Raw genomic sequence first — 26240 nt, forward strand, 5'->3', positions numbered from 1 at the left:
AATCTCTCTCATGTTCCACTGGGATGGGCAGTGACAGTTTACCACTGTGAGCTAGCTTGTCTGGCAGTGTTTTGCTACATTCCTTATACCAATGCTACAGACAGACACACACACACACACACAGACACACACACACAAGAACACATGCATTCTTTACAGTTTCCCTATGGCTTTGTACACATAGTAGAACCTCATATCTGAAAGTAAGTCTAATCTACTTGAGGACATACTGTCCTGTCAACTCTAATGCTGTTGGACTACTTTCACTTCTTACTAAACCATTTCAGATTCTTTGTGTGTGTCTGTGTGTGTGTCTGTGTGTGTCTTCAGATAGTCCCTCAAACTCTTTAGCCCTGGAAAGGTCTTTTGATGAGGGCTCAGACTGGCACTTAGCTAAGCTTCTGTTGGCTGACTGACTGTCAAGCTGTTTGACTAGTTGGCCGACTAAAGTCCATACAATCAAAGCAAAGATACAGCTCTTTAAAAACACCTTTTACTACCTCTTATTGCTCCTTACTGTTTGTCCTTTGTTTCTCCTTGTGTATTATTTCTTGGGGAAACAACTCTTGGGGGAAACTGGTGATTTGTGTGCTTGTGTGTGAGTGTTTGTGTGTGTTATCTCTAGTGAGGCAGTGTATCAAAGCTGGAATGAGAGTTTCAGGTGTGTCTAAATCCTCCTGATCCTCATGACTTCAATCTTTCTTTGTCTGTCTGTTTCTCTTCCCCCTCTCCTCCTGCCATCAACGTCCCTATTTGCCCCTCTCCTTCTCTCCCTCCACCTCTGTAACGTGCCTCTCTTCTTCTATTTGCATATGGCTTTCTTATTTATGAAATTTCTCCCCTCTCATCTTTGACTTTAACTCCTCCTTCCTCCCCTGTTTCCTCCCTGCCTCTTTCCCTTACTTCTTACTTATTTCTTTCTTATTTCCTCTTCATCTCTCTTTCATCCCCCTCTGACTTTCTTCCCTTGTCCTCTATCTGCAGATCACAACAGACCTGAGACATCGGTGTACAGACAGTCACACAGGGACATCGGCCTCGGCTCCTATGGCTGCTGCCATCATTGCTCTGGCCCTGGAGGCAAAGTAAGATCCATTTAACCTCATCCCTTCACTTCATCCCTTTGGCCCTTGCTTACCTTCTAAAGCCATGTTGTCCTCTGGCTTCATTGATCTATAAGGGGAACACGTGGAGCTTTTTCACACAAATGCACCATTGTCAAGTTAGCAGTGGAGATGCTTTTAACTACTTGGAAAAGCTCTTTGTTCTAATCAGTTAATCTCATCCCGGGTGTGTGCTGAGACACGTTGATGATGTAGAGAGGTACATCAGGTTTCAGAGTGTGACAAACAGGGCAACTGGACTATACAGCACATAGACACATGGTCAGATCAACCACAGCTGGAGCAATACAAGTGTAGTGTAAATGTAAATTAGAGTATATTATAGAACATAACGATTAAGGCATCATCTTAGTATAATACATTATACACATTCAGTTCAGTGTTTAAGCACTTGTGCGCAATTACCCTGCCTTTCTTTAGCGATATATTAATTTACTGCTTTATATCTGCAGCTCAGTACAGGTGGCAGAGATGCCTTGTGTTGAAGGTCTGCGAAGGAGTGTGTTGCATATTTTGGAGGAGAGAAGCACTGTACTGAGTCCTTCTTTTTGTTAAGAATAACATTAAGTATTAGGGCTTTCCACTTTCATAGCCAGGACCTTTGCGTTTCAGGTACTTTCCATGGCTATGGATTTCTATTACTCTCCTTCAATGGTGAACTGTGCTTGACATTTAACAGGATTAAACTCTCCATTGAGAAGTCACCACCATGTATAGCTGCTGTGTGTACATACTGTAGCCTGTCCTGCCTCGGATTGTGACAACTAATTTGACGTCACAATATATTGTGAGACAGTCCCTCGTGATCCATTATGAACACACTGGCACAAATATCACGATCATGTTGTCTTTTCATCCTCAGGCAAGAGTGTTTCTCTACTTTACTGCAGACATTTGAACTCTGAGCTCTTCTGCTTTGTGGCAGTTCAGCTTTCTGCCCGTTTATAGCTGTTTTAAAATATGAATGATCACATGTGTTCATGCTGCTGTGTGTGTTGAGAAAAGTATATTTAATGCACTTTGGTACACGGTGTTCCATCTCAGCTGTCTATAAAACTGAAGGCTCTTCATAATGTAGTAAGTAGATGTAGAGCATGAATGATTACTGCATTTTCAGAGAATAGTTTCCTATGAAGATACATACAAAGTGTGACAGATTGCAGATGGTTGCCTGAAAACATATTGCTATATATAAATTTAGATCTAAGCTTCAGGATGCCCTGAGTAGCAGAATAAGTGCAGGACTGTGGATTTACTTGATTTTAAGATCTCTGCAACAAGCAGATCAACACACATACTTTTCTGGGCCACATGCTTTCATTTCAAACATTTTGACTAGAAGGGACCCCAGGGCAGTAAGATGAGAAAAGTAAGAATCACAGATGCTAAAAGCCATTTTTTCAGTTGCTTTCAGTGTCCTCTCTTGCCCTTATGCCGTCTATATGGTCCTAGTTGCTTTTTGTGAAAGGCACAGCAGATGCCTGTCCAGGCTTCTTTGAAACCTGTTGAGGTGATTAATTTGTGGTAAATTAATGAATTGGAAACAGTGCAATGCAGGTGCAGAGACTCTGAATTGGGCTTTACTTCATCATCACATGTTGAGCAGCTCAGTTAGCTGAGGTCACTTCATTTAACCTGGATAATCCAATCCAAATCCTCCCAGTAGAAAATATTCTCCGTTTCCAGGCAGTGCTGGGCACATAAGCCTGTTTCCTCAACAAGATTATCACACACTGCTTCTTGCCTGCCTGCCTGCTTTCTTCTATTCTGCTGGCTCTCACTTCCTCTCTGTCGTGCTTGCTGTGCCTCCAACACTGTCACGATGGTCTTTTTTTTTCCCTCCTCCAAGCAAAGTGCTCTTTATTTCTTTCTATCCGTTCATTCAGTTTCTCACATGGATAAACGTGCATGCATGCACACGCAGGCAAAGAGAAGGCAGGATCAAAGAGGGACAGGGAAACAATTTAGACAATCTGTGCAGTGCCGATCGTATCTGTTCTTATCTGGAGAAGGAAAGCGCGCAAACTCTCTGTGATAAACATGTCAAGCTGCCATTACCCTGAACTTCACTAAACTTGTGAGGTCTTTTCCCTTGATATGAAAGTGGATTGGAACATGTTACGACAGAAAAGTGCCCCATGCTCTGTTCTCTGTAGATTTTACAAAGTTTAAGATGTTTTAAGTCAGCCCATGATTTATCACTTTATGAGCTAGGGTCTAGCAGAGCAAGGAGCTACATTTTAGAGCTTGACAAACTTTTATTTCTTTCCCCTCTCCCTTTGCCCTTGGAAGTGATGAAATGGAAAAGTGAGTGAACATGGAGACAGGAGACTGCAGTGAGGAAATTAGGAAGGATAAGCAAGAAATGAGCAAGGATAACCTACCATATGAACCTCATCTACTGGGAGGGCGAAAAGAAAACTTAATTTCTTTTCCGATCATCTGATTTGAAATTTATGCTAGAGTGGCAGAGTTTAGCGTGAAAAATACAGATTATAGTATGGATAATTTTCCATCTCTGGACTGAACCAAGTTGAGATTGAGATAGACTGCTGAAATGTTTCACTTCATTTCCATCCTTCACTTCCCTCTTTGCTTTCTCCCAGCAGATTACCTGTGTGTGGTTTCATCCATAATTACACTTGAGAGAAACAGTGAGAAACCTATATTAGACACTCTGATTTGCTGCTGGTTTTCCCCAGTATGTGAGCTACTCCATTAATTAGTATTGGCTTGTTATGGGAAGGCTGTCATGGCCTAGATAACGATGCCAAAGTCACTTTTAATTAATGACCATAAAACATTTATGGAACCATAATTACAGAGTGAAAGCTAAGCCTATTAATATTGATCTGAAGATTAATTATTTTGGCGTTTCATTGCTCTTCCTTATATTTTAACCTTTTACTTGATTTTACTTATTTTCAGCTATTCAGAGTACTTTCTTCAACTGAATTTAAGAAGTGTGGGCTCAGTGAGGGTATTAACGAATTTTGAACATTGTAACAGCAATGTCTTACCTACTGTTGCAATGTTTCCATCTAAAAACTCAGTGGTTTTTGTCTAATTGTCACAGTTTGCCTAGAATATAAGGTCTAAAATGGTTGGTTGAACAGTCGATTAAGTCAATTTGATAACTCTTCTTTAAAAGCCATGAATGGTGGGCAGCCAGTGTGAAAAGTTCAACTCTTTGGCCAGCGTACAGTATAGCTCTCATATGAAACAGACCCTGGTTGACTAACAAACATGCTATGAGTGGTCTGGATATTTTTTGTTGTTGAGTTTTCTTATCACCATTTACAACCTTAAGAACAGATGTAGCATCATGAGAGAAAGAAAGGCATTTTTATTAACCATAAAACAAATAATATATGTGTAGGACAATATACTAAGGACAAATTAAAAAATACAATACATAGAGAATTGCCAGAACATTCACAGAATTAAGTGCATTTGTGAAGGGGGCTTTTGACTGTAATCTGAAAGTCAGTTGCTAAATGTGTGAGGCTGAGGTGATCAGCATTTTAAACGTCTTCTTGGTTTAAGAGATCACAGGAAACTTTGAGAGAACCTGCTCTTTATGCAGGCACCTCAACAGGCAAAGGCACAGTGTGTTCAGGTCAGACTCATTTTGCTGCCTGATGCTCCCTCTCACACCATGCCTGTGTATCTTCTTAAATTTTAAAATCAGAATGTTGGGTTGCAAACCTCAAATATTAGTTTTAGGTCGACTGATACAGAGTAGTACTGAATTCTGGAGGTCTCAGATGGCGAGGGAGTGACATGAGGGGAGGGAACGGAGCATCTGGCCAGCATATGAGATGGAAGGGAATCCCAGGAAACTTGGTGACCCACTTCTTCCTGGTTTTTCCCTTTAATGTAGCGTTTGGACATCAAAGGAGTCAAGACACATGGCTGCCATCTCATAATGGATCTCACGTGAGATCTGAGAAACCAGGGACAGATGAACGGGCGTCTATGCTCTCCATCTATGCCTCTCTGTAATTTTCTCTGTCAGTAATCTTCCACCTACTCTATATTACTATGTATTCTTTACGTTGTTTTACATTTGATCCTGTTTCTTGCTCCTTATGCTTTGTTTTTTAACCTCCTCCCTCTTTTATCCTCACCTTTTTATGTTGACCTTTCATCCACCTATTCTCTCCAGTCTCATAATTACTCCAATAACAAAGATTGTTTTTATGTCACTTACTGATTTACTTTTTGCTTAGTTATCTCTCCGTACTGTTTATTTTTGCACTGCGATAAATAAATAAATGTATTTGTGTGTTTCTGTCTGTTTTCTTCTTCTAGTCCTCTTCTAACATGGAGAGATGTACAGCACATCATTGTAAAGACCTCTAGAGCTGGACATCTCAGCGCCCCTGACTGGAAGACCAATGCTGCTGGTTACAATGGTACAAACACAATCACAGACTTAATACATATTGTGTACAATGACACCATTTTTTAATAAGGTGGAAGTTCCACGAAGAGACTGATATTTCCATTTTTATTGATTACCAGTATTTAAACCCGCCTCTTCTTTTCAGTCTACCAGGAAAGCAATCGAAAAAACTGTGAAAAAAACAAGGTACCCAATAGGCCTAAAAATAAAGCCTCCCAAAATATCTCAGCTCTGAGTTGTGTTTTTGTAATTGGTGAAGCTGATAGTAACTGTCCCAAGCAATGAATAAAAGAAAAGCTAAATCTTTGTGTATGACAGCATCACTCCAGTTTGAATGCAGGGCCACAATGTAGATGCCACTGTGGGTTCACAGCATCATCACATCAGTTAAGCAACAGTTGCACTTACTATTCATGCTGTGTTATAGTGTGTTTGAAAGAAAAATACAAAACAGTCACAGAGAAATCGGTATGCATTATTTTGATTCCTGGATCTGTTTTCTCCAATCAGAAGACAGGAGCAGTTTCCAAAATTTTTTCCTTCTTGCTAAACTACCGTGCCGCCAGCTGCCATCTGTCAGGGTCCATGTGGTGGTTTCTGTTTTGTAATGTTGTGAGTGCGTGTTTAAGTGTGTATGCATACCTGCATGTGTGTATGTGTATGTGTGTGTGTGTGCATATGTGTGCATGTGTGTATGAGGGAGAGAAACCAAGAGAGTGAGAACTAAGGGTCAGCCAGGCTGCAGGCCCAGTGTGCCTGGAGAGTTTCCAAGTGACTGTTTTTTCAAAGAGGAACTAAAGAGAAACAGGACTAGGGGGGGGGGGGTGGTGGGGTGGGGTGTGTGAGAAGTATGGAAGGAATTCATATTAGATTAGTTTACCCATAAGCTGAGTGGCTTCCAAACTTTCTCTTTACATTTTTATGCAACTATCTTACAAAATACAAAACATTTTTGACACATTTTGACATTTTGGAATCTAAAAACAGTACAGCACTAGATGCCTTTAAGGACGGGTACAGACTGGTTCAGAGCTCTGGCACTGATACTAGATTTGACCCCTTTTTAAACATTTAAAAAAAATATTATTTGTGGTTGCAGGATTGCAAAAAAATAAATAATAATAAAAACATAGAAAATTCTAATTCAGAAGCACTTTGATTATTTACATTTTACTTTTTTGGTAAACCATTAATGATCGGAGACACTGTAGACTCAGTGATGGACTCCTCTGTTCAGCTGCAACTTTTCACTGTTCCCTACAGTCAGCCATTTATACGGCTTTGGTCTGATGGACGCTGAAGCAATGGTGAAGGAGGCAGAGCGATGGAGGCAAGTGCCTACTCAGCACGTCTGTGTGGAGAGCGCAGACCGACAGATCAGGTAAAATATGAGCGCACACACTCACGCACAGACCGTATCCTGGTGTGCCAACTTGTACATAATAATTATTGAATTTTACCTGCTGATGAGCTGGCCTTCCAAGTAATTAGACCTACACCAGAAACTAGACATATCACATTCATCTGAAAACACTACATGGCCAAAAGTATTTGGACACTACAGCCATATATACTTAATGAATTGCTTTCCTTAAAGTTTTGGAACCTGGCTGCAGTGATTTTCCCACATTAGTGAGGTCAGACACTGATGTTGAGTGATGAGGTCCGGTAAACTATTTTTTCATTGTCCTCACTTTGAGGAAATGACCTTCAGCAAACTGTTGCAGCCAAGTTGGAAGCCCTCGCTTGTCCAAAATATATTATGGCGCATTAAAATTTCCATCAATTGGATGAATGGATGGCCATTCTATTTTTGAAGAAGTACCTCTCTGCTTTGATTGATGTAAAGAAATCTTATCCTATATAGTGTTCATATACAGTTTAAACTGAAATGCAAGAATAACGAGTCAGCTTTGAATTGAACAAATGTGACAAAATATTTTTGTGTTGCATTATGTAGACAGATGGAATATGGTGGTTTTTGTGTGCCTCTCACAACCCCTACCCCCTCTTTCTGTCTGTCTGCTCTATGCTCTCTCAGTTGTACTGTCTTTCTTTTCTTTCTCATTTTTTTCTCTCCCTGGTGTTTTATGCAGCGGCATGTGTTTGAGAGTGCGGTTGTGCAAGCTGTACCTTGATAGGGGCCAAGCATTAGTTCTGGCAGGGTGGTTCTCACATAAGACCTTTACTACACACGCGCACACACACACACACACACACACACACACACACACACACACACACACACACACACACAGACAGACACAGAGAGAGAGAGAGAGAGAGAGAGAGAGAGAGAGAGCGCCAGGGCTTCACAGCTTGTTATTCTTGATGCAGCTGGAAGCCTGAGCACTGTTCTGTGTTAGGCTGGCTGGCTAAACTCGGGCCCTCAACTGGTTTGCTTTCAGTCGAAGGCTTGGTGTCCAGTGACTGCAGCATTATCAGTGTCATTCTGTCTGTTCTGCTCCAGTGCACAAGTCAGTCCATATGAGGCTTATGTAAAGTCAAACTTGTGTCAGGGGCAGTCGTGTTCAGGCCCCCATACTCATGTAATATGTCCTGGATTATGGAGAGATTCTCAATGTTGTAGCGTGAACAAAATGAAAACAACCCTGTCATTTTTCCATGTCTGGCGTGTTCATGAGTAGCCTTAGAGATTTGTGGAATGGTCAGTCACACTTTGTCAAGTGATTGGTGAGCTTAAGCCTTGCTCGTAAAGAAGGTTTACCCTTTGTCTATCCAGCCAAAAGACAGGCTTGCTAAGAAGTAGAAATCTGCAATTGCCAGGAAACAAAAGGTTTAGTTTTGCTTTGTTTTTGGAATGAAAGCAAAAAAGTAATGAAAGTTTTATGTGTAACACCGTATTTTCAGACTGGCACAAAATGTCTGAAACATTTTTTCCCTGAACGAACCACTTAGTAGAGCATTAATATATGCATAATTGTGTCTGTGCTTACTTGCGTCATGAACATGCTTGTGATTATAAAAATGGGGGGAGAGGGGCAAATTTTCCAACTTTGCTTTTACGCAGATTGTCTGAATATGTTTTGGAAGCAGGCCTATATGTGTCTCTTCTCCTTTGTTGGTGCGTTGCAATGGGCATGTGTTTTGTACTTCTGCTGTAACCTGCTATATAAGTGCAGCCGTCACCTCACTGCTGTGTTCCCACACACCCTCTGGCTGGCCCCTCTGCCTGCGTTTGGTAATGTCTGTCTGAAATCGCTCGCCTCACTCCACTTGGAGCACACACCAGGAAAACTTCCTGATCTGTGTGCAATCAGGCTGGTGGTAATCAGCTGTGCATCTGCTCTGCTCCGTCCCATGTGTATGGTTCAGTTATCTGTGTTCTGTCATAGAGAAGCCTGAACTGTGATATCAACCCTAGACTCCCCAGCCATTACTGCTGTCCCCTTTCCAAACGGTCATCGTCTGCTTATGAAGGAGACAATCAGTGTTTTCTCTTCGTTATTCATTCCATGAACATTTCTCGATCTCATGCAATCTTATTGTGTTTTTTTTTTTTTGTTTGTTTTCATTGGTTTTAATGTAAATTGTTTATATTGACTATTAATCACTCATGAATTGGCTAGTCAGCCTTGCATTATGTAAATGATCAGAGATGGAGTCAAAGGACAAATGGAGAAATTGGTATGGATTGTTTACCTATTGGCATCCTGGAAAAACAATTCATAACACTGCTTTGAACAACAAACCACTTTCACTCCTCTCATACTGATTCAGTGATCTGATTGATATGAGACAGGTGAATTTTGTGTACCAGTATTACAAATTTAAGCAACATTTATCAATGGAAATCATTACTTTCATATTGATTGTCAATTTTGACCTTTCATAAACAAATTGGGTTTTTTTTTTTTTTGGTTTTTTTTTTAGCAATAATTAATATAAATTAATGGGATGATCACACTGTCAACACAGTGACTCACTCCTGATTTCAGATGGTTGGATTCATACTAAAAGCAATCAGTTTAATTCTTGAAGCCAGCATTTCTGACTGTAACTGAAAACTTTCTGGGTCTCGACAGACACTACATGGTCTGAATGGAAAAAGAGGACATTTTATTAATCAAATAAACCACAAGGTTACTCTTTGTCTCAATTAATCTTGGAGCCAAGTGTGAGGAATATGTTCCAAGAAAAGATTCTCTTTACCAGCCGATAATTGTCCTGGGGATAATGAACTTCTGTGTTGTATCACTTAGTTCTTAAAAATGTCATCACCGTGATTATAACACTGAAACACGGAATCTAATAGAACTGTTCCCAATACAGGATCAAACAGCCCCAGTCTCTGGCATTATTTAGCTTTCACCTTTCCAACCTGCAGAACATTAATTATTATGAGTCTTTTATGTGTTATTTTGCCAGCAAGTATAATTCATCAGCTCTGTTTTAGTTTCCAGTGAATAAACTCTGCATGTAATCCAGTGAGTTAATGTGTTGATTTGGCTCGGCTGCTTTATGTCCAACTGCTGTGCAGCAGCAACGTGTGACTCTTTTTCTCCAAAGCCTCACTCTGGCAAGAAGGTATTCATTGTCCCCTGCACCGGCCCTGTCCATGTTTTTACTTTTTTGTATTGTATCACTATTATATTAGATCATACCACAGATGTTATTCAAGGGTTCATTAGATGTTTGCGTTGGCTGTTGGCTGATTTTTCTGCTGCTGAGCTGTGCATAGCAGACAGAGCAAATAATGTTCTTTGTCTTTCTTATCATGCTTATGCTTTTTGGTTTCCTTGGCTGGTCGAGTTTTAAGAAATGGAAAACCTTAATATGGACTTTTATGTGTGCTCTTTGGTTTTTGGATTAGGTTAAATCAAGAGAAGTACTCGTGATTGCTTTTATGGTTGTCTCTGTGTATTGAAATCTGATATTGAGTGTTATTTCAGTCACGAACAACATTTTTGGCGAGAGTTGATGGGGCAGAATATCTCAATGTAGAGAGACAGCCACAGTCCCCAGCCTCACATCCCGTAAGAGCAAACAGACTAAAGGTGCATTATGGCTGAAGGCGCACAGAGTGACATTCAGCAATTAAGGCCTGTGGTGTGAGGATGACCACTAGTTTTAATTAAAGTGGCAATAGACAACTTTTCCAACATTTCCAAACGGTATTAATGTTAATGTGCCGTTGTCGCATAGTATAATAGGAAGTTTCCCTCCTGCCCGTTTTAACACCTCCAGAAAACATGTTCTTTGTTTAAAGTATCAAACGGACAATGCATCATGTGTTTCTGGCTGCTAGCGTTATCAACATGACTACGACTATCAGTCTGGCTACTGTCCAGAGAAGGAAACAACCATGAGAAACCCACTTTAAACTTGACACCCTGATCTCAGTGCTTTAATGAAGGCAGAGTAAAACACCTTGTTGTATTAAGTAAGCAGGTTTTGTTACTTACTAATCTTGTAGAAATAAGGTCAACTGAAGGTCAGTTTGGAGCTCTCTCCATAGTTGGACTGGCCATCAGGACTACCTGCATAAATCCCAGTGGGCTGTTGGACCAGCCCTGTCTATGTCCTGGCCTTCTTTCTGGTCCCAGTGGATAAGTCTGGGGCTGAGTTTTTGTCCCAGTCCGAACATGGCTCTCTCCATAGAGTAAATGGCCATCTGAGGTTCACTCTTTTTTTGCCCCGCTTTCTATCGCTCTCTGGCTTCAACTACGTGGCCTCGTCTAACAGCAAGGCTCTGGGTAGAGTTTCCCCATTTACTCCATATGTTCCACCATTCACCATTTCCACTACCTGGGGAAAACTACCAGTGGCTACTGGGGAAAACAAATGCCCCCCTTTTCCTGTTTTTGTTGCGCAGTTACTGACACACTTCCTTTGTGCCATAAATTGAGCCTTAATTTGTGCGCGGTGGAGGAGAGAATTACATAGTGAAAGCTAATGGGGAACTAATTTAAACACAGATGATGTCATTTATTCCATAGCCATTACATTGTCTAATCAACATTTACTTCATAATAAGTTAAAGCTAAAAATCTGTGTGTTTCAAATAAAACCTTGAAATGGAAGAGCACCTCTAAATATAAAATGAAATCACTATAAAATCTGTGTACCAAATTTGCAAAGACGAAGCATATCCCAGTGACAAAGAGCAGTTACTGATGCCAATCAGAACCCCCTTATTTGTGCATTTGTATCTTATCTATATAAAAGCGTTTTAACCTGATTGGGTTTTGTTTTCTTCTTTGTTAGTGGAAATCTTTTGATTTTAATGCCATTTTAGTTGCAACAAAATGTACTCCCAGCTAATCTCTTTAATTATGACACAATATCACAATATAACACAATATAAATGAGATTTTCCCACTTTTTTTCAGTCCAGGTAATTGTGAGTGGACTTGTTGTTTCCATCAGTGAACTGATGGTCTTAAAGAATTGGTGTGTGTTAATGGAAAGGGAGCTTTGGGCTTGGTTGTAAATTTTCCCCATGTGGTTCATTAAATGTTAAAAATGTGATTCATATTATCTTTAACTGATGCATCAGCTTATCATTGCTCCTATAAATAATAAATTGTGGTTATTTTCTGTTTTAGTATTTTCTACCAGTGTCTATCTTTTCATTGGTTTCCATCCTGTCCTCTAGAACCATCCGTCCAGAGCATGTGGTTCGGTCGGTGTACAAGGCGACAGGATGCACTGACAACCCCAACCACCATGTGATCTACCTGGAGCATGTGGTCGTACGTATTACAATCACACACCCTCGCCGGGGAGACCTGTCAATCAACCTGACCTCACCCTCAGGGACCAAGTCTCAGCTGCTTGCCAACAGGTGAAAACATTTTTAAGTTATCTGCAATGCCATATCACATTACTAGATGATAAAACTGATAATTTTTTTCCAAGACTGTGTATTTTTTATATTGTCTGTGACCCTTGTCGAGGTATATTTGTATTGATCTTTTGTGGAAATGAATCTCTGAGCAAAAGCTGAGAACAGTTTAGTAAAGCACAAGTTATGTAAAGTAGCTGCAAATTCATCTGCTTTGCAGTGACCTCAAATAAGAGGTGAAGTACTTCAAAATTAAGAAAGTTGTGACTTGTGGGGTTAAATACTTAGCTAAATTAGATATTTCTGTATTACATTTAAATAAATTTGCATTATTTTCCGAAATGTGGATTCAATTTCAATTGGAGCTGAAAAAATGTGGAAACCTCCAGGGGATTGAATACTGAATATAGTCTAAGCACTGTATGTACCTTGGCCACATTCACCTCAAGTAAACCACAGTCCTCTACAATGTTTGTCCACAGTTCATTAGAGGCTATGATTGTACTTGGTTGAGTGGTTGAGATTGTTTGTTCTGGCATTTGCATTACTTGAGTTGTTTCCTCATCTGATATCATTGTGTGATTTCTGTGTGTTTGCATGGGATGTGTGTGTACATATGTGTGTATTCCTGATATGCAGGTTGTTTGATCACTCCATGGAGGGTTTTAAGAACTGGGAGTTTATGACCACCCACTGCTGGGGAGAGAAGGCAGCAGGCGACTGGGTCCTAGAGATCTATGACTCACCGTCTCAACTCCGCAGCCAGAAAGTACCCGGTATGACTGTGATGACAATATCTATATTTAAAAGAAAAAAAAACAATCATGAGTTTAGATACCCATTTTTTTTAAAAAGTTCAGTGTAATTTACAGAGACAGTAAAAGTAGAAGAGATGGAAATTTTGCGTGGATTGAGTGCAGGACCAGCAGGAGCACACACACGCTGCTCTGGAGGCGGTGAAGTTAACTTCTGGAATGACCCACTAATTTAACAATATAATAAAGTCTCAAATGGAGAGTAGCAATTTCTCAAAAGCTGTTATGTCAATCACTGCAGTCCCATGTAACTTCTGCCTCATTATAGATAGAAGTTCCATGTAATGTGATCTACATATGGTAACTGAAAATACCTGAAAATATAGACCTGAAAAATTTAGACTCCTGCTTTCTCTGCTGTTGCACTCAAATGGTGAAAGATGGATATCCGTCAGGTTTAACTGCTGTTCTAAATAAAAATGTTACCACTGAGCTAAACAAAAAGGGTAGCGCTACATATCAAATAAACAGCAAAGGATACTCATCTGCTGGCCATCAGGACAGATTTAAATGTTGCTCTGTCTGTAAGATGACTTTAACAGTGCTTTTGTTTCCTCAGGCAAGCTGAAGGAATGGTCACTGGTGCTGTATGGCACCTCTGTGCACCCATACTCATCTCTGCGCATTGATAAGCCTCGTTCCACAGACATGCTGACGCCCACCGATGAGGAGTTCACAGAGGAGTACAATGGTAAGTAATAAATCCAGAGGCGTACACAGACAGGTTAGCCACAGCAGGAGTCATGTTGTCATGTGTTGCAAAGTAATATATATATTTTTACAGGCTATTTTTACTACCCTGTGATTATGGCAAGTAGGAGTATTGTAAGATATGGTTTAAGTGTACTATCAAAGAGTGTAATACATGGAAATGATTCCTCTAGTTAAGGCATTTGATTTGATGAAGCTGTTATACTAAAATACCTATTCTTTTTTGCTTTACCACCAAAGTGTTCAATTCTGTATGTGTCTCCAGGCCCCTGTGACTCTGAATGCAATGAGAATGGCTGTGAGGGCCCTGGACCCCATCACTGCATTAACTGCCTCCACTACTTCCTTAAGTTCAAGAACAACACCAGGTCAGACTGCTTTTTTACATATTGATGTTTTCATTTCATCCTGTTTTTCATTGTTTACTTTCTTTTACATGTATCTATATTCAAATCACAGGTGGAAAAAGGCTAACTTTTGTCTTTGTTGTATAGATTTAAATCTTACAGAACACATTGGCCTGATAACTCCTTGTCTCCTTGTTTTTATACTAGGGATTGTTCAAAAAACAAAGATTCAGAGCCAGACAACTGACAAATACATAATATCTACAGGAGGCAACATAATTATTAATTAGTTATATTATTACTTAGTGAGTTAGTGACTGACTGAATGAATAAACTTAAACTTAAACCTATTTTTGTGTATGGATAATGTTAGGTGGTATGATGAAAGTGGCTGAAATTAAACTAATGTTTCTCACTTTAGGGGAATGGTTAACAGAGACTCAAAGTACATATGAAAATGTAAATGTCAGGTTGTTCTGTGCACTCCGCCAGAGCCATTGTATTTTATTTTTTCTTTTAATTTAAAAGGTGAATTTGAGCTAGAATGCCACAGATAGAAGATATGTCTGCTTTGCCATCTGATTGTTTTGAGGTGTGTGAAGTCCTCTGGGAGTCTAGAGACAGTCAAATGAAGGGAGGAATCGATACTAGCTGAGGGGGCCTTAATCAGAAAGTTTTACAAAGTTAAAGTGAATGTTAATGCGCACCAACCCACCAATAACTGGATTTAATCAGCTGAAGGCAAAATTTCGATTGTCTTTGCATACTTCAAAGAAACATTTGTATAAAAGTCTAGTTTGCATGAATGAATTTAATAATCAGTACACCAGCAGGGATTTACATTTTTTTTTTCTATGAACTCAACAAAGAAGTCACAGCAACTGGTGACTTTCTGACGAGTGAAACTGAAAAATAAAAGGAAGAGCTCTGACAGAGGTAGGGCAGGATGAACTCAGCAGACTTAAATTTTAAAGCATGGTAAAACGGTGTCCCATCAGTGTTAAAACTAGAATTGCTCTGGTTAGTTTTGAATTCTGCACATTTCCCTATTTTCCACCATGTGAGGTACCTGCTCATACCTGCCATTTGATGAGGTTATAATGTGAATAAGGTAAAGAAACAGTGCAGGTGGTGACCTGATTTGTTTCACCATGTCAGTCTGATAACAGAGTTGCTGTTTCCTGTTGGTCATAATAGGTTAAGTCTGTGCCACCCCCCTGTTAATTGTGTGTGTGTGTGTGTGTGTTAGAGAGACTGTGAATTTGTGCATGTGTGCACATTTGTGTGTGCCCTTAGGATCCCATTAGGATCAAAGTCTGTTGTAATTGCCTTTGTGTCAGCGGGTCTCTGCTCTAATAAAAGGCAAACCGATGCAGGTGCATCAGAATGTGCAAGCTTAGGTGCTGCCTTATCATTAGCCCACTTTAGAGGTGCGCTGCCCTTTCCTGCCACCACAGGGAGCAATTGATGAATGACGATTGGGGGAGTTGTGGGAGGAAGGAGGAGGGGTGGTGATGGTGGTGCTGGTGTTTAATGTTCAGATAATTACATCCCTACATATGTGTTTGAGGGTCTAGACTGAAAAGGTGAGTGGAAATTTTTGCAAGGTCCCCAAATTTTTCTTGTCCTAAAAATTGTCCAATTTAACACTGGTTAAGTTGTCAAACTTAAGCAATAATATTGGTATCACATTCTAACACTCTATACACTTTATTTAAGATTAAATTGCATAATATAAACAGCAACTCATGTGACCATGTTCTCAGAAAAAAGGTACTGACCACATTTGTCCCCAGTTGTAACCACAACCCTGATCACACACCTTGAGAGGTGAGGATTCTCAAAAGCACAGTAATGGTGGAAGGGTGTGTGTATGCATATTACTGTTTCACGCATTTCATGGAAAAGTAATTGACGTTCTGGGTGTGCTCACTTTTTCTCCACCACCAAAAATATAATCATAACTGGAATGATGATTGAACAATACAAAAATAAGAGTCAAGTTTGAAAAAAAAAAAAAAGTTTTGCTTTAAACGCTTTTACCATAATTTCATGTGTGTATGATTTCAAGGACTCAATCACTGACATCTGCTTGCACTGTGGTCAGGAAAATGCTATTTTAATTTTTTTCTCACATGTAGTGGTGTCCTTTTTGTAGGTCCGGCATAAGATTGTTTTTTACGATCTTTATTCTTTAAATAATCATGTCAGCATAGCAGAGAAATGGTATTGAAGTTGGAGGACAAACGGATGGCAGTGTGTACTGCACATGTGGATTATGTGTTTCACACGTGCCATATGTGTTTCTTGGCAGAAAACTGAGGTGTGTGAAAAAGGCTTAAGGAGTGTGGACGTGTGTGTGTATGTTGTGCTCTTGAGGATTTTGGAGATCCTTTTCACCTTAGGAGTGGAGCCTCAGGGTGAAACTGGGGGGGGGGGTCGGAGGCCTGTGAAGTTACCCAACAGATGTTACACCTGTTCACCATATAGCACACACTGTCCCTGTATTTCTGTCTGTTCCCAAATCATTATATGATATTGATCTGTGAAAAATAAGTTTACATTTACATTGGCTAGTTATGAAAAAGTATTCCTGCTTTAGTTCTATAAAACTATATTTTTCTTGAGCTAATGTTTACCACACACAATATATTATGCTCACAATACTCTAACAAGAGGCATATGTTTTTTGTTAGGGATATGTTGTACATTTTCAGCCTGTTAACACTGTGTGGTAGAGGTTGATATCTGTGGAACAATGAGGTTGATTTGGTCTTTATCATTATGTTGTCTAAGCAGGATACAGTCACATTTATAAGTACAAATTGTCCCTTCTCTGTGTTCCACTTTTGCCCTTTGTGACACTCTCCTTTACCCCGCGTCTCTCTTTCCTCTTCCTTCAATCAACTCTCTCTGCAGGATGTGCGTGTCGGAGTGCCCCAGTGGTTTTTTCCGTGATGATAGGAAGCGTTGCAAGAAGTGCTCCTCATTGTGTGAGACCTGCGTTGGTAGTCGTAGCGACCAGTGCACCACATGCAGGACTGGTTTCCACCTCAACGAGGGCTCCAACACGTGTGTTGCCAACTGTGCCGATGGCTTCTACCTCGACCATGGTACATTTCACTGCTGACTTAAGTGGCTCTACAATGTACAAACTCCTAACTAATGAGTGCGCACATGTTAGCACACCATTCAATCAAGATTTTTTTTTCCCCATAGCCTGTCTTTTCATTCATTGTTCCTTGATTCCAGCTGGGGGGTTCTTATAAGCTTCTTCTGACTTCAGTAGTGTTTTCTCCTTTGTATTTGTTTTTATTATAATTTAACAAAAAACAAACTCAACTAAACTTGACTGTTCTCAGAACGCTGCAGCCAAAGATGCATCCATCAACATGAAATCTATCAGTGGCTCAGCCATGATTGCCCATTGTGCCCAAGGTCACTGTTTGTCTTGGCAAGTCCATTGTTGATTTGAAGTCCATTGATCAGATTCTCAAGGTCTGAAGTCTCTAAGATTAGAGTATAGTGAAATGTATTGTTCCCAATGATGAAGGTAATCCATAAATGGGACAACGCCAATGCTCTCTGTCACCTGTATCACAATAAATAATCACAACTATCAGCAGAAGTGCGTTAAGTCACTACCTCAGAATGATTCCATTGTATCCTCGATGTAACATGTAGCCACTTGTTTATTTTTTATGTACTTTATGAACCGAACAGAACTGAAAAGTCTACTAGTATGCAGAATTTTTTCTTCACCGCTTTAAAGTGGAATAAAATGTGAAATAAAACAGACCTGCAGGAGGATTGTCTATGGATTATGTTTACGAGAAGTCACCTTGATTTCTCTGTGTTGACCGTTGGTCTATATCAAACAGAGTGGTGCAATGGTGTTAACCTACAGACTAGAAAATTTGTGTATTTACTGCTTCGTCTTATGTTAAAGATGTATGCCAGCCTGGATGAAAGTCAACTGGGAATGAGAAGCCGGGACTATGTATGTCTTATAATTATATCTATATATTGGTTTGCAGCCAAGACAGTGTGAGTCCTGGCAGCTCTGAGAGTCTCTGGCAGCAGATCTGATGTGATCTGATCCAAGTTCAATCATAACATTTCAGCAGGCCAAGATGTAGTGGATACGTTTTTCCTTTGAAATGTTGGCACTGCCGAGTATTGTGGTGTGTTAAATGAGCTATCTAGAGTCTATTTTGTCTTTGTCAGTCTCACAGCAAGTTGAGGTGAATTCCTGCCTTTATCAACACACAGACACGGATCTGTGTTATGTGTGGTATCAACTGACTGAAGTGTTAAATTTTACTATTGTCTCAAGAAGTCCATGTAAGAACAATGTCAAGATAGTTTCTGACATTCCGGCCAGGATTGCAATAAATGGTTTTCCTTATTGATTAACTGATTAACTGATCTGTCATTCAGTGTAGAATATGTCAGAAAATGGTAAAAAAAAAATGCCCATCACAATTTCCTAGAGCCAAAAGTGGCGTCCTCACTCTTGAGAATGCTTCTTTTGTGTAATCAGCAGTCCAAAATCCACAGATATTTAAGACACTGTGACATAAAGCAGCAAAAAGTGACCGTATGACTTCTTAAACAAAACCAAAGGTTGTGTCATACATACACAATGATTTTTGGAAAAAATAACAGTTAGTAGATTAATAGTCATACTCTTAAATAGGCTACTGATTGCCCCTGAATGATAAAACATGTTATTTCTGTATCTTTTTAGCAATCCTCATCGCTGCTGAAGGCAGAAGTGTCCATGTGCATTGTGTCAAAGCATGTCATTGCCTTTAGTCTGCCTTTTGAAATATTCATCTACATTCTTATCCTCCCTCACCATCATTACAATCTTCTTTTTCATCCCTGCAGCTCTAGCCTTTTGACATTTCCGTTCTTCCCCCTCCTCTCTTGCCATCTCTTTCCGCTGCCTTTTGTCCTCCTGTTTTGTTCATCTGCCCCTTATTCTACTTATTCCTTGTCCTTTCCTCCTCCACTATTCTCACTGGTCTGTCTCGTTAACTCTACCCCTTCTCCTCCACTTCATCACTGTCTTCCTCTTCTGTTCCCTTTCTTCACTTCAAATGCAACCAGACTTCTGGTTCCTGTTAGCCACTGTGTATGACTGGCTCACCTTGTGTCTTCCAGATTCCAACATTTGCAGGAGATGTCCAGAGAACTGTAAGAAGTGCAACACCTCCAATCTCTGCACAGAATGTAAACCTGGGACGAGGTAAGCTGGAAGTCACGCTAAGCAAAGCCTAACCAGAATTACTGATTACTGAAACATTGCTGATTTTGGTATTACGGCAGCAACTGATTTCACTCTTGCTGTGTCTGTCGCTATATAACTTGACTATATACTTAATAATTTGCAGCGTGATTACATTTGTTGCTAGACCACAGCAGCAGGACCAGCCCTATAAATGTGAATGTCTGTGACTGAGTGAAAGTGTTGAGTGATAGAGTTACACCTAACCCTAACCCTAATTCTAACCCTTCACTCACTATTTCATACTTGTTCTGTTGTCTGACAACAGTAACAGAAAAACATGTAAAAGAGAACAACTTTATTGGGAATTCAGCTGTATTAAAATACTGTATATGTGAGCACAGAAAGTAGGAGAGCAGAGAAAAACAGATAAAAGCCTAAAACCGGCTGACACTAGGCGGACTGCAAATAGGAAGCAATGACGTCAGTTGTTTACAGCGGTCGCACAACAGTTTTCAGTTTTCATGTTCTCCATTTCACACATTGACCATACAGCCACATACTAGCTTTTGAGCATTACTGTGGTAACAAGACTATTGTTACCACAGTAACCAATGCTATAGTTAGAAGAACTGCAAACACATTCAATTCAATGTGCTTATCATTCTAACTGCCACAGAAACGGTCTGAAGGATTTGCCTGAACACTTTTTGCCTCAAAGTTGTATGGTGGTCCCATTTCAACTACTTCATCACTTGACCTCTAAAGGTGTCAATGTGTTTAAAATGAAGTGCTTTCAGGATGGTTGTTCAGCATCTAAAACCCGACCTCCCCAAACCTTTCTGACATTAGAAATGGAGGTTGCCGCTTCCAGCAATTTCATAACTATGCAAAACTGACAGTGTGACTTTCATAGGCACTTGACACAGGAAATTGCCCAGATGTGTGGAGGTGGCACAGTAAGCAGGAGCTAAAAGTCTCTCAAGCACTCCTTTTTTTATGTTTTATACAATTCAGTGTCCCTTTTGGTCTGTGCAAACAAGTGGAACACTCTGAATGCCTTTGAGGATTGATTGTCAGAAAATGTCAACATCTCACCCCTCACTGTGATGGTGGGCTTGAAAGAATGAAATATTTTTTTATTTAAGACACAAGGCTTGTACCAGATGTAATGTGAATAATTTCATGCACATTTGTACATTTTTATTGTGCTCTGGAAGACTTGACTAAAATTTTACAATTTGAAAATAAGTTTAGTGAGTTTGACTAATGCTCATCTGCACAATATGGGTTTTCAGTGATGGATCCAGCCTTGTGTCTTCTGGCTAAGAAGCCTGAACACTTGGCCTCATATATCATAACATCACCCCAAATTTAACATGTAAACAGCAGAGACAAATTATTGATACATTAGACTTATTTTAAATATTGTTAGTAATTAGTTATCCATGTGTCTGTGTGCTTGAAAAAGCCTCTCAACACTTAAGATACTCCTGAGCAGGCTGCCACCAGACCTGCTGGTATAAATTACAGCTTGTTCTGTGAAGGTTTAACATTACAGTCAGTTGCGTTTTTTTGCATCAGTTTTACTTGAATATCACTGTTGTGGTTTGAGAAAAAAAAAACACTTAAACACTGCAGGAATACTGTGTTGCTGATGTTGACCAGCACATTATATTACATTGTGGTTTGGATTCGCATCATGTGAACCAGTGAAAGCAGGGCCTCCCAACTGTTTTCCCCTTGGGACCCAAATTGAGTAAACTGAGTTTCACCCTGTGACCCAGGCTTATTAAAGCCCACATATACTCATGTCATGCGAAGCCACAAGAAGTGGAGCTGTTGCCCATTTTGGGTTGTGATTCTTACTTTGCAGAACCTCAGATCTAAACCATTTAGTTATCCATGCAGACATGTTCCAGTTCATTTTCTGGCCACTTCCACAACAGCCTCTTTAAACCGCCCCAAGAACACTTGACCTGACAGAGGATAGGGCGTTTCAAAGTGCTTGAATTCCTGATAGGTCATGAAGGAAACACTTGTGAAGTGTTTAAAACATATTGTGGTCTTGAACCTGGTGTTCAGTGTAGCCAGAGGTGGAGGTGGGGACACTTGTAAGCCATAATTTCCTCTGAACACCAGTGAGACCACAGTAAGACGCATGCTCACACACGTACACACATGCACACATGGCTCTCCCTTCTCCCATTCAATTCACCATTCATGGTCGGTTAGGAGCCGAGGAGGAAGAGAGGACCAGGCGAGATCGTTTCTGGGAAACGTTAGCTAACACAGACCAGCTGTTTTTCAGCTCAGCGCAGCAAGCTCACCAACCTGTCCTCACTGTGACTTCACAGAACTGATTCTAACCTCTAAACCCACTTCTTAATTGACTGCTACTCCCTGCATCTGGTGCTTCTAAAATCAGTTGTATATTTTGGTCAAAACAACAGATTCACTTGATTTCATTTGAATCTGGAAGAAGTCACATTCCTCTACAGTCAGAATGTGAATTAAAGGTTAGCCGTTAATGTGTACACCCACACAATGCACTGGAGCTACAGTATTTTTTTTTTTTTTGTTTTTTTTTTCATTCTTCCTAAATATTTGAAAATTGTTCATTAGCAGCTGGCTTATAGCAGCCAAAACTGATTTGTAGTGCTTGGCTTCATGTTGCTAATTAAAGGAAAGTGAAAGTTTCTTTCACTTGAGTATTTTTCGTGCATTCACTGTGAGGTTATGAATACACAACTTTTTATCTTTCTCTTTTCAGTCTTCAAGGAAACAAGTGTCAGATGACCTGTGATGCAGGGACTTATTACAATGGCCACAGACGGACTTGTGAGCCCTGCCATCGGGCCTGTGCCACTTGTGCAGGTAGGAAGTTGAAAGCCATTTAACTGTGAACAGGCACCACCTCTATTACAATTACATTTATTATCTAAGTCAGTGTGTGCTTTTGTTTTGCAGCCATAATGGACATTTTTTGTTCATCATTTGATTTTGAATGCCCTAACAACATCCCTGAAGTGTGTGTTTGTGTTTTTCAGGCACAGGTATAGAGGCCTGCACTAAGTGTGCAGAGGGCTATTTACTTGAGGACTGGCGGTGTGTGTCAACCTGCAGCACTGGCTACTACTTGTCAGAGCAGACCTCAGACAACGGGCAGGTGCAGAGGTCATGTAGGAAGTGAGTCAGTCAGCACACCTGCCAACACCTCTACACCACAGCGAAAACTTGTAGATCTCCAGTCCAAAGAGAAGAATAAGAAAATCTCGAGCTTTAGCAAGTCAAGTGCAAATTTCCATTTGTTTTTACTTTAACCTTGGTTTATCCTTTCCTAGCACTGCTTGTTCTCTGTGCAGTGCGCAATCTTTGCATTTCCCAGTTGTCTGGTTTCTCATTTAACAATCTGAGAAACTGGACAGAAGATGATTCAGACACCAACATCCCCCATGAAACAGAAATTTTGTTACACTATACCTGTATTTAAAACGTGGACTCAAACAGGAATGGCGTGATTTTTGGTATGGGTCAAAAAAATTACAATTAGTCACTGAAACAATAAGGGGAAACGTAAGCAGAAAACCTACAACTGTGGACTTTCCTGCCATTTAAATTTTACTATAAGAGCATGAACATGTGTTAACTCATATAGTTTGACAAGAACTGCCTTTTGATGCATTTAGTGTTTCTATCCTATAGCTGTGAGCCATTCTTTTGCTTCATTCTTCACTAATGTTAATCTGCATTATGAGAAAGGGGAGTGAAAATGTTATCGTACTTGTATTACTATGTTTGATGACAGTTTGATGGCTACTTTGCCTCCTATCACACCCACAGTCAAACTCCTCCACAGAGTCAGACATCTTGGCTGCTTTTCTTATCGGTCCTTGTGGTTGACTTAGCCTCCCTGCTATTTTTCCCTCCTACCTTGAATTTTTTTTATTGCTCACTTGACCCTTTACCTTATTTGATTGCTTCATTCTCTGTCAGCTCCTCCCCGGTCTCAGAAACTGACATCAGATCATTTCCAACAGATGTTATGACCCATTTTACACTAGCAGGATGGTAATTGCAACAACTGTGTTTTCTTGTTGCCTAATTTTGGTCTTTTGCTCCTATAGGATTATTTCAGATATTTTCTTATCTTGTTTGTCTTGTGATAACAACTGTGTTCAGAATTTACTCTCTTACTTCACTTGAAAACTTCTAGTTCCAACACACACTGACCTGGCCAATGCAATGAAGCGTAGTCTATGAAAGATAGCTGAATTATCCTTAAAGAACAGTTCCAACTTTCAAAGAGGATATGTGAGCACAGTTCAGCTCTGTGTAGACTAGTATCTAATTCTTCATACAATCATCGACAGGTGTGACCATAGCTGCTACGAGTGCTTGGGGCCTGGTGAAAGGAACTGCAGCAGCTGCGTCAGTGGTTACAATCTGGAGGCAGGAGCCTGCGTTGTCAGCACCATCTGCAAAGATGGTGAGTTGTCAGCCTTCTTATCTACAAGATGGTCTCAATGTGTTTCTTTTATACTTTTTGTACTGCATCTCAGAGGAAATGTATTGTTATAATGCTTACTAGTATGACCTGCATTGAAATTTCTGTAAAGACTTGGACCCCCCCCTAGAGCACTTAATTGGATAGAGTCACAGCAAGAGAAAAATATTCTTTATAATTAATTAGATTCACATCAGTATTTTTTCAAAGTGGTAAAGGCAAAAGTCCACAAATTGTGGTCTAAACAATCGCAGCTAATCAAAGAACCAAAAGCCTCAGAGGTGCAGATTTACATCTCAACCCTCTCTGTGAATCTGAGCCTATTTTGCATCTCCATTTAAATTAAATTGTGTTATAAGCCACAGGGTATAAAATGAATGCAAAACTTTGCTTTATTAAATAAAGACTAAGGTTTCAACTGTGGCCTTCTTTTTAATATTCTGAGCTTTGTACTAACTTCTTGGATAAAACTGTTCAAAGAGCTCTCTTGTAGCATTAAAGCAGGAAAACGGTCTGTCCTTGCTTTTGCTTCATTCACGCACTCATTCATGTTCTGCATATTACTAACATAAAAACTCTAGGATCACACACTTCACTGTTTCTTGAAGCATCTACTCCCTCTTTATCCCCTTTCTTATTTTTCTAGTGTGCTTCTCTACAGTAATTTTCTGATTTCTCTTTACTCACTCACCATTCTGTCTTTGCTGTGCTTTGTGGTGTAGTCTTTTCCAATTTGTGCATGTTTGGCTTATGGATCTTTAATGTAAATATTCCTTTTTTTTTAAACTGGCTGTCTGATTATGAGACTTTGCCTGTGATTTGCTGCTCTTGCCATGACCTTCTAGTTAAAATGAACCCCTGGCTGAAAAGTCTCTCAGCTTATGATGAGATAAAGCTCAGAGGAGAGAAAGGCCTTCACTGTGTGACCTTTCTGTTGAAGAACACTTTGCTCAAAGTGCACACTCAGTCTGTTTCCAACCTTCCTAACTGGTTCAGTATTGGTGAAACTTTGATTGGAAGCTCAAAAGTGACCAGTACATTTGATTGCTGTTGATAAATGAAAGAATTGGCTGGTTTTACAGACTGGTGGTCCACTTTGTTTTCTCTGATGCAAAATGAAACCAAGTTGTGAATTTCAAAAAAAATCTTCAATTTTCTAATTGTGTGACGTTTGTCTTCTCTCTCTCTCTGTTTTTTCTCCCGAATCTGTTTTCCCTCTCTCCTGACATGGATCCAATCACTCCACCGGACTACAATCATTTTCCACCTCGATGAACATCACCTGTGATTGGATCAAAAAATGCTTCCTGTTACCTGAATCCTCTCCTGACCAATCACATGGCTCTGCCTGCCATTCAACCATTTCTAATGGTTCTACCCTGTGTGTGTGTGTGTGTGTGTGTGTGTGTGTGTGTGTGTGTGTGTGTGTGTGTGTGTGTGTGTGTGTGTCTTCCCTCTCCCCTCCTTCCAAAACTCCCCCTGTATCTCTTCTTCCTGGTCTGTGGAAAGCAAATGAAGAATCTTGGGCGGAAGGCAGTTTCTGCGTGCTCGTTAAAAAGAACAATCTTTGCCAGAGGAAAGTGCTGCAGCAACTGTGCTGCAGAACGTGCTCGCAAAAGGGGTGACGGGATGTACTCACTGGGCATAAAGGGAGTGCAGGGGGGATGTGGGGGCACAGGGGGCACCCCTCCTTCTCAAGCCCCCCTGCCCACTCATTCACAGTCACATAATTTATAAGAGAATCTGTGCCTCTTAAAGGGACTGCATCGGAGGTGCGATGACAGGACTACAACAAACCTACCTTTTTTCTGTACTGGGACACACACACGTGGTCAGGGTGTAAAATGACTGGGACTTATTTCAAGAACAAACAAGCAAATGAAAACAAAAGTGAAAACAAACAAAAGAATAAAAGTGTCGGCATTTTGTGACCAAAGCATCGATGCCAAAATAATTGAACCTTCTTTTTTGTTGCCAGTGTAGGAAGCATAGCTAAAAACAGGAGCCACTCAGCCTGTGAAAACTCTGAATACGTCTGTGTGCATTTTTATTTTGGCTCCTCTTCCTCCTCTCTTTCCAGTGTTAATGATAAACAGATGGAAAGTGAACATACAGTAGGAAAGGCCCTGGTATTCTGCCTGTAAATATACGTCAGAGGAAAAAAAAAAAAAAGAAAAAAAAAAAAGAAGCTCACTCAGTAATGTGAAAATAATGTCTGTCTGGGCTGACTTTGGCTGTTTAGGGGAGGGAAGACAAATTCACACACAGTTACACACACACGCACACA

At 40.2% G+C, this 26240-nt stretch overlaps 1 protein-coding gene across 3 annotated transcripts in view; it reads left to right on the forward strand.

Annotated features, from left to right (window-relative positions):
• Positions 1–26240, forward strand: part of pcsk5b (proprotein convertase subtilisin/kexin type 5b) — a 74446-nt gene that overhangs the window by 25879 nt on the left and 22327 nt on the right. The window contains exons 9-21 of one of the 3 annotated variants that reach the window (XM_071483054.1): positions 985–1085; positions 5439–5542; positions 6796–6913; positions 12152–12340; positions 12980–13116; positions 13715–13846; positions 14132–14234; positions 17133–17326; positions 19383–19467; positions 22220–22323; positions 22497–22635; positions 23820–23935; positions 25463–26212. In XM_071483054.1, coding sequence (XP_071339155.1) covers positions 985–1085; positions 5439–5542; positions 6796–6913; positions 12152–12340; positions 12980–13116; positions 13715–13846; positions 14132–14234; positions 17133–17326; positions 19383–19467; positions 22220–22323; positions 22497–22635; positions 23820–23935; positions 25463–25578 — 1638 coding nt within the window. In that variant the 3' untranslated portion in view covers positions 25579–26212. Of the gene's footprint in view, positions 1–984; positions 1086–5438; positions 5543–6795; positions 6914–12151; positions 12341–12979; positions 13117–13714; positions 13847–14131; positions 14235–17132; positions 17327–19382; positions 19468–22219; positions 22324–22496; positions 22636–23819; positions 23936–25462; positions 26213–26240 lie in introns of those variants that run through there. The other 2 variants (XM_071483056.1, XM_071483053.1) reach the window with 2 other exon arrangements.

Source organism: Trachinotus anak, unplaced genomic scaffold (genome assembly GCF_046630095.1).
Source record: "Trachinotus anak isolate AG129_WGS33_773 ecotype Australia unplaced genomic scaffold, CSIRO_AGI_Tana_v1 ptg000008l, whole genome shotgun sequence".
Classification (NCBI taxonomy): Eukaryota; Metazoa; Chordata; class Actinopteri; order Carangiformes; family Carangidae; genus Trachinotus; species Trachinotus anak.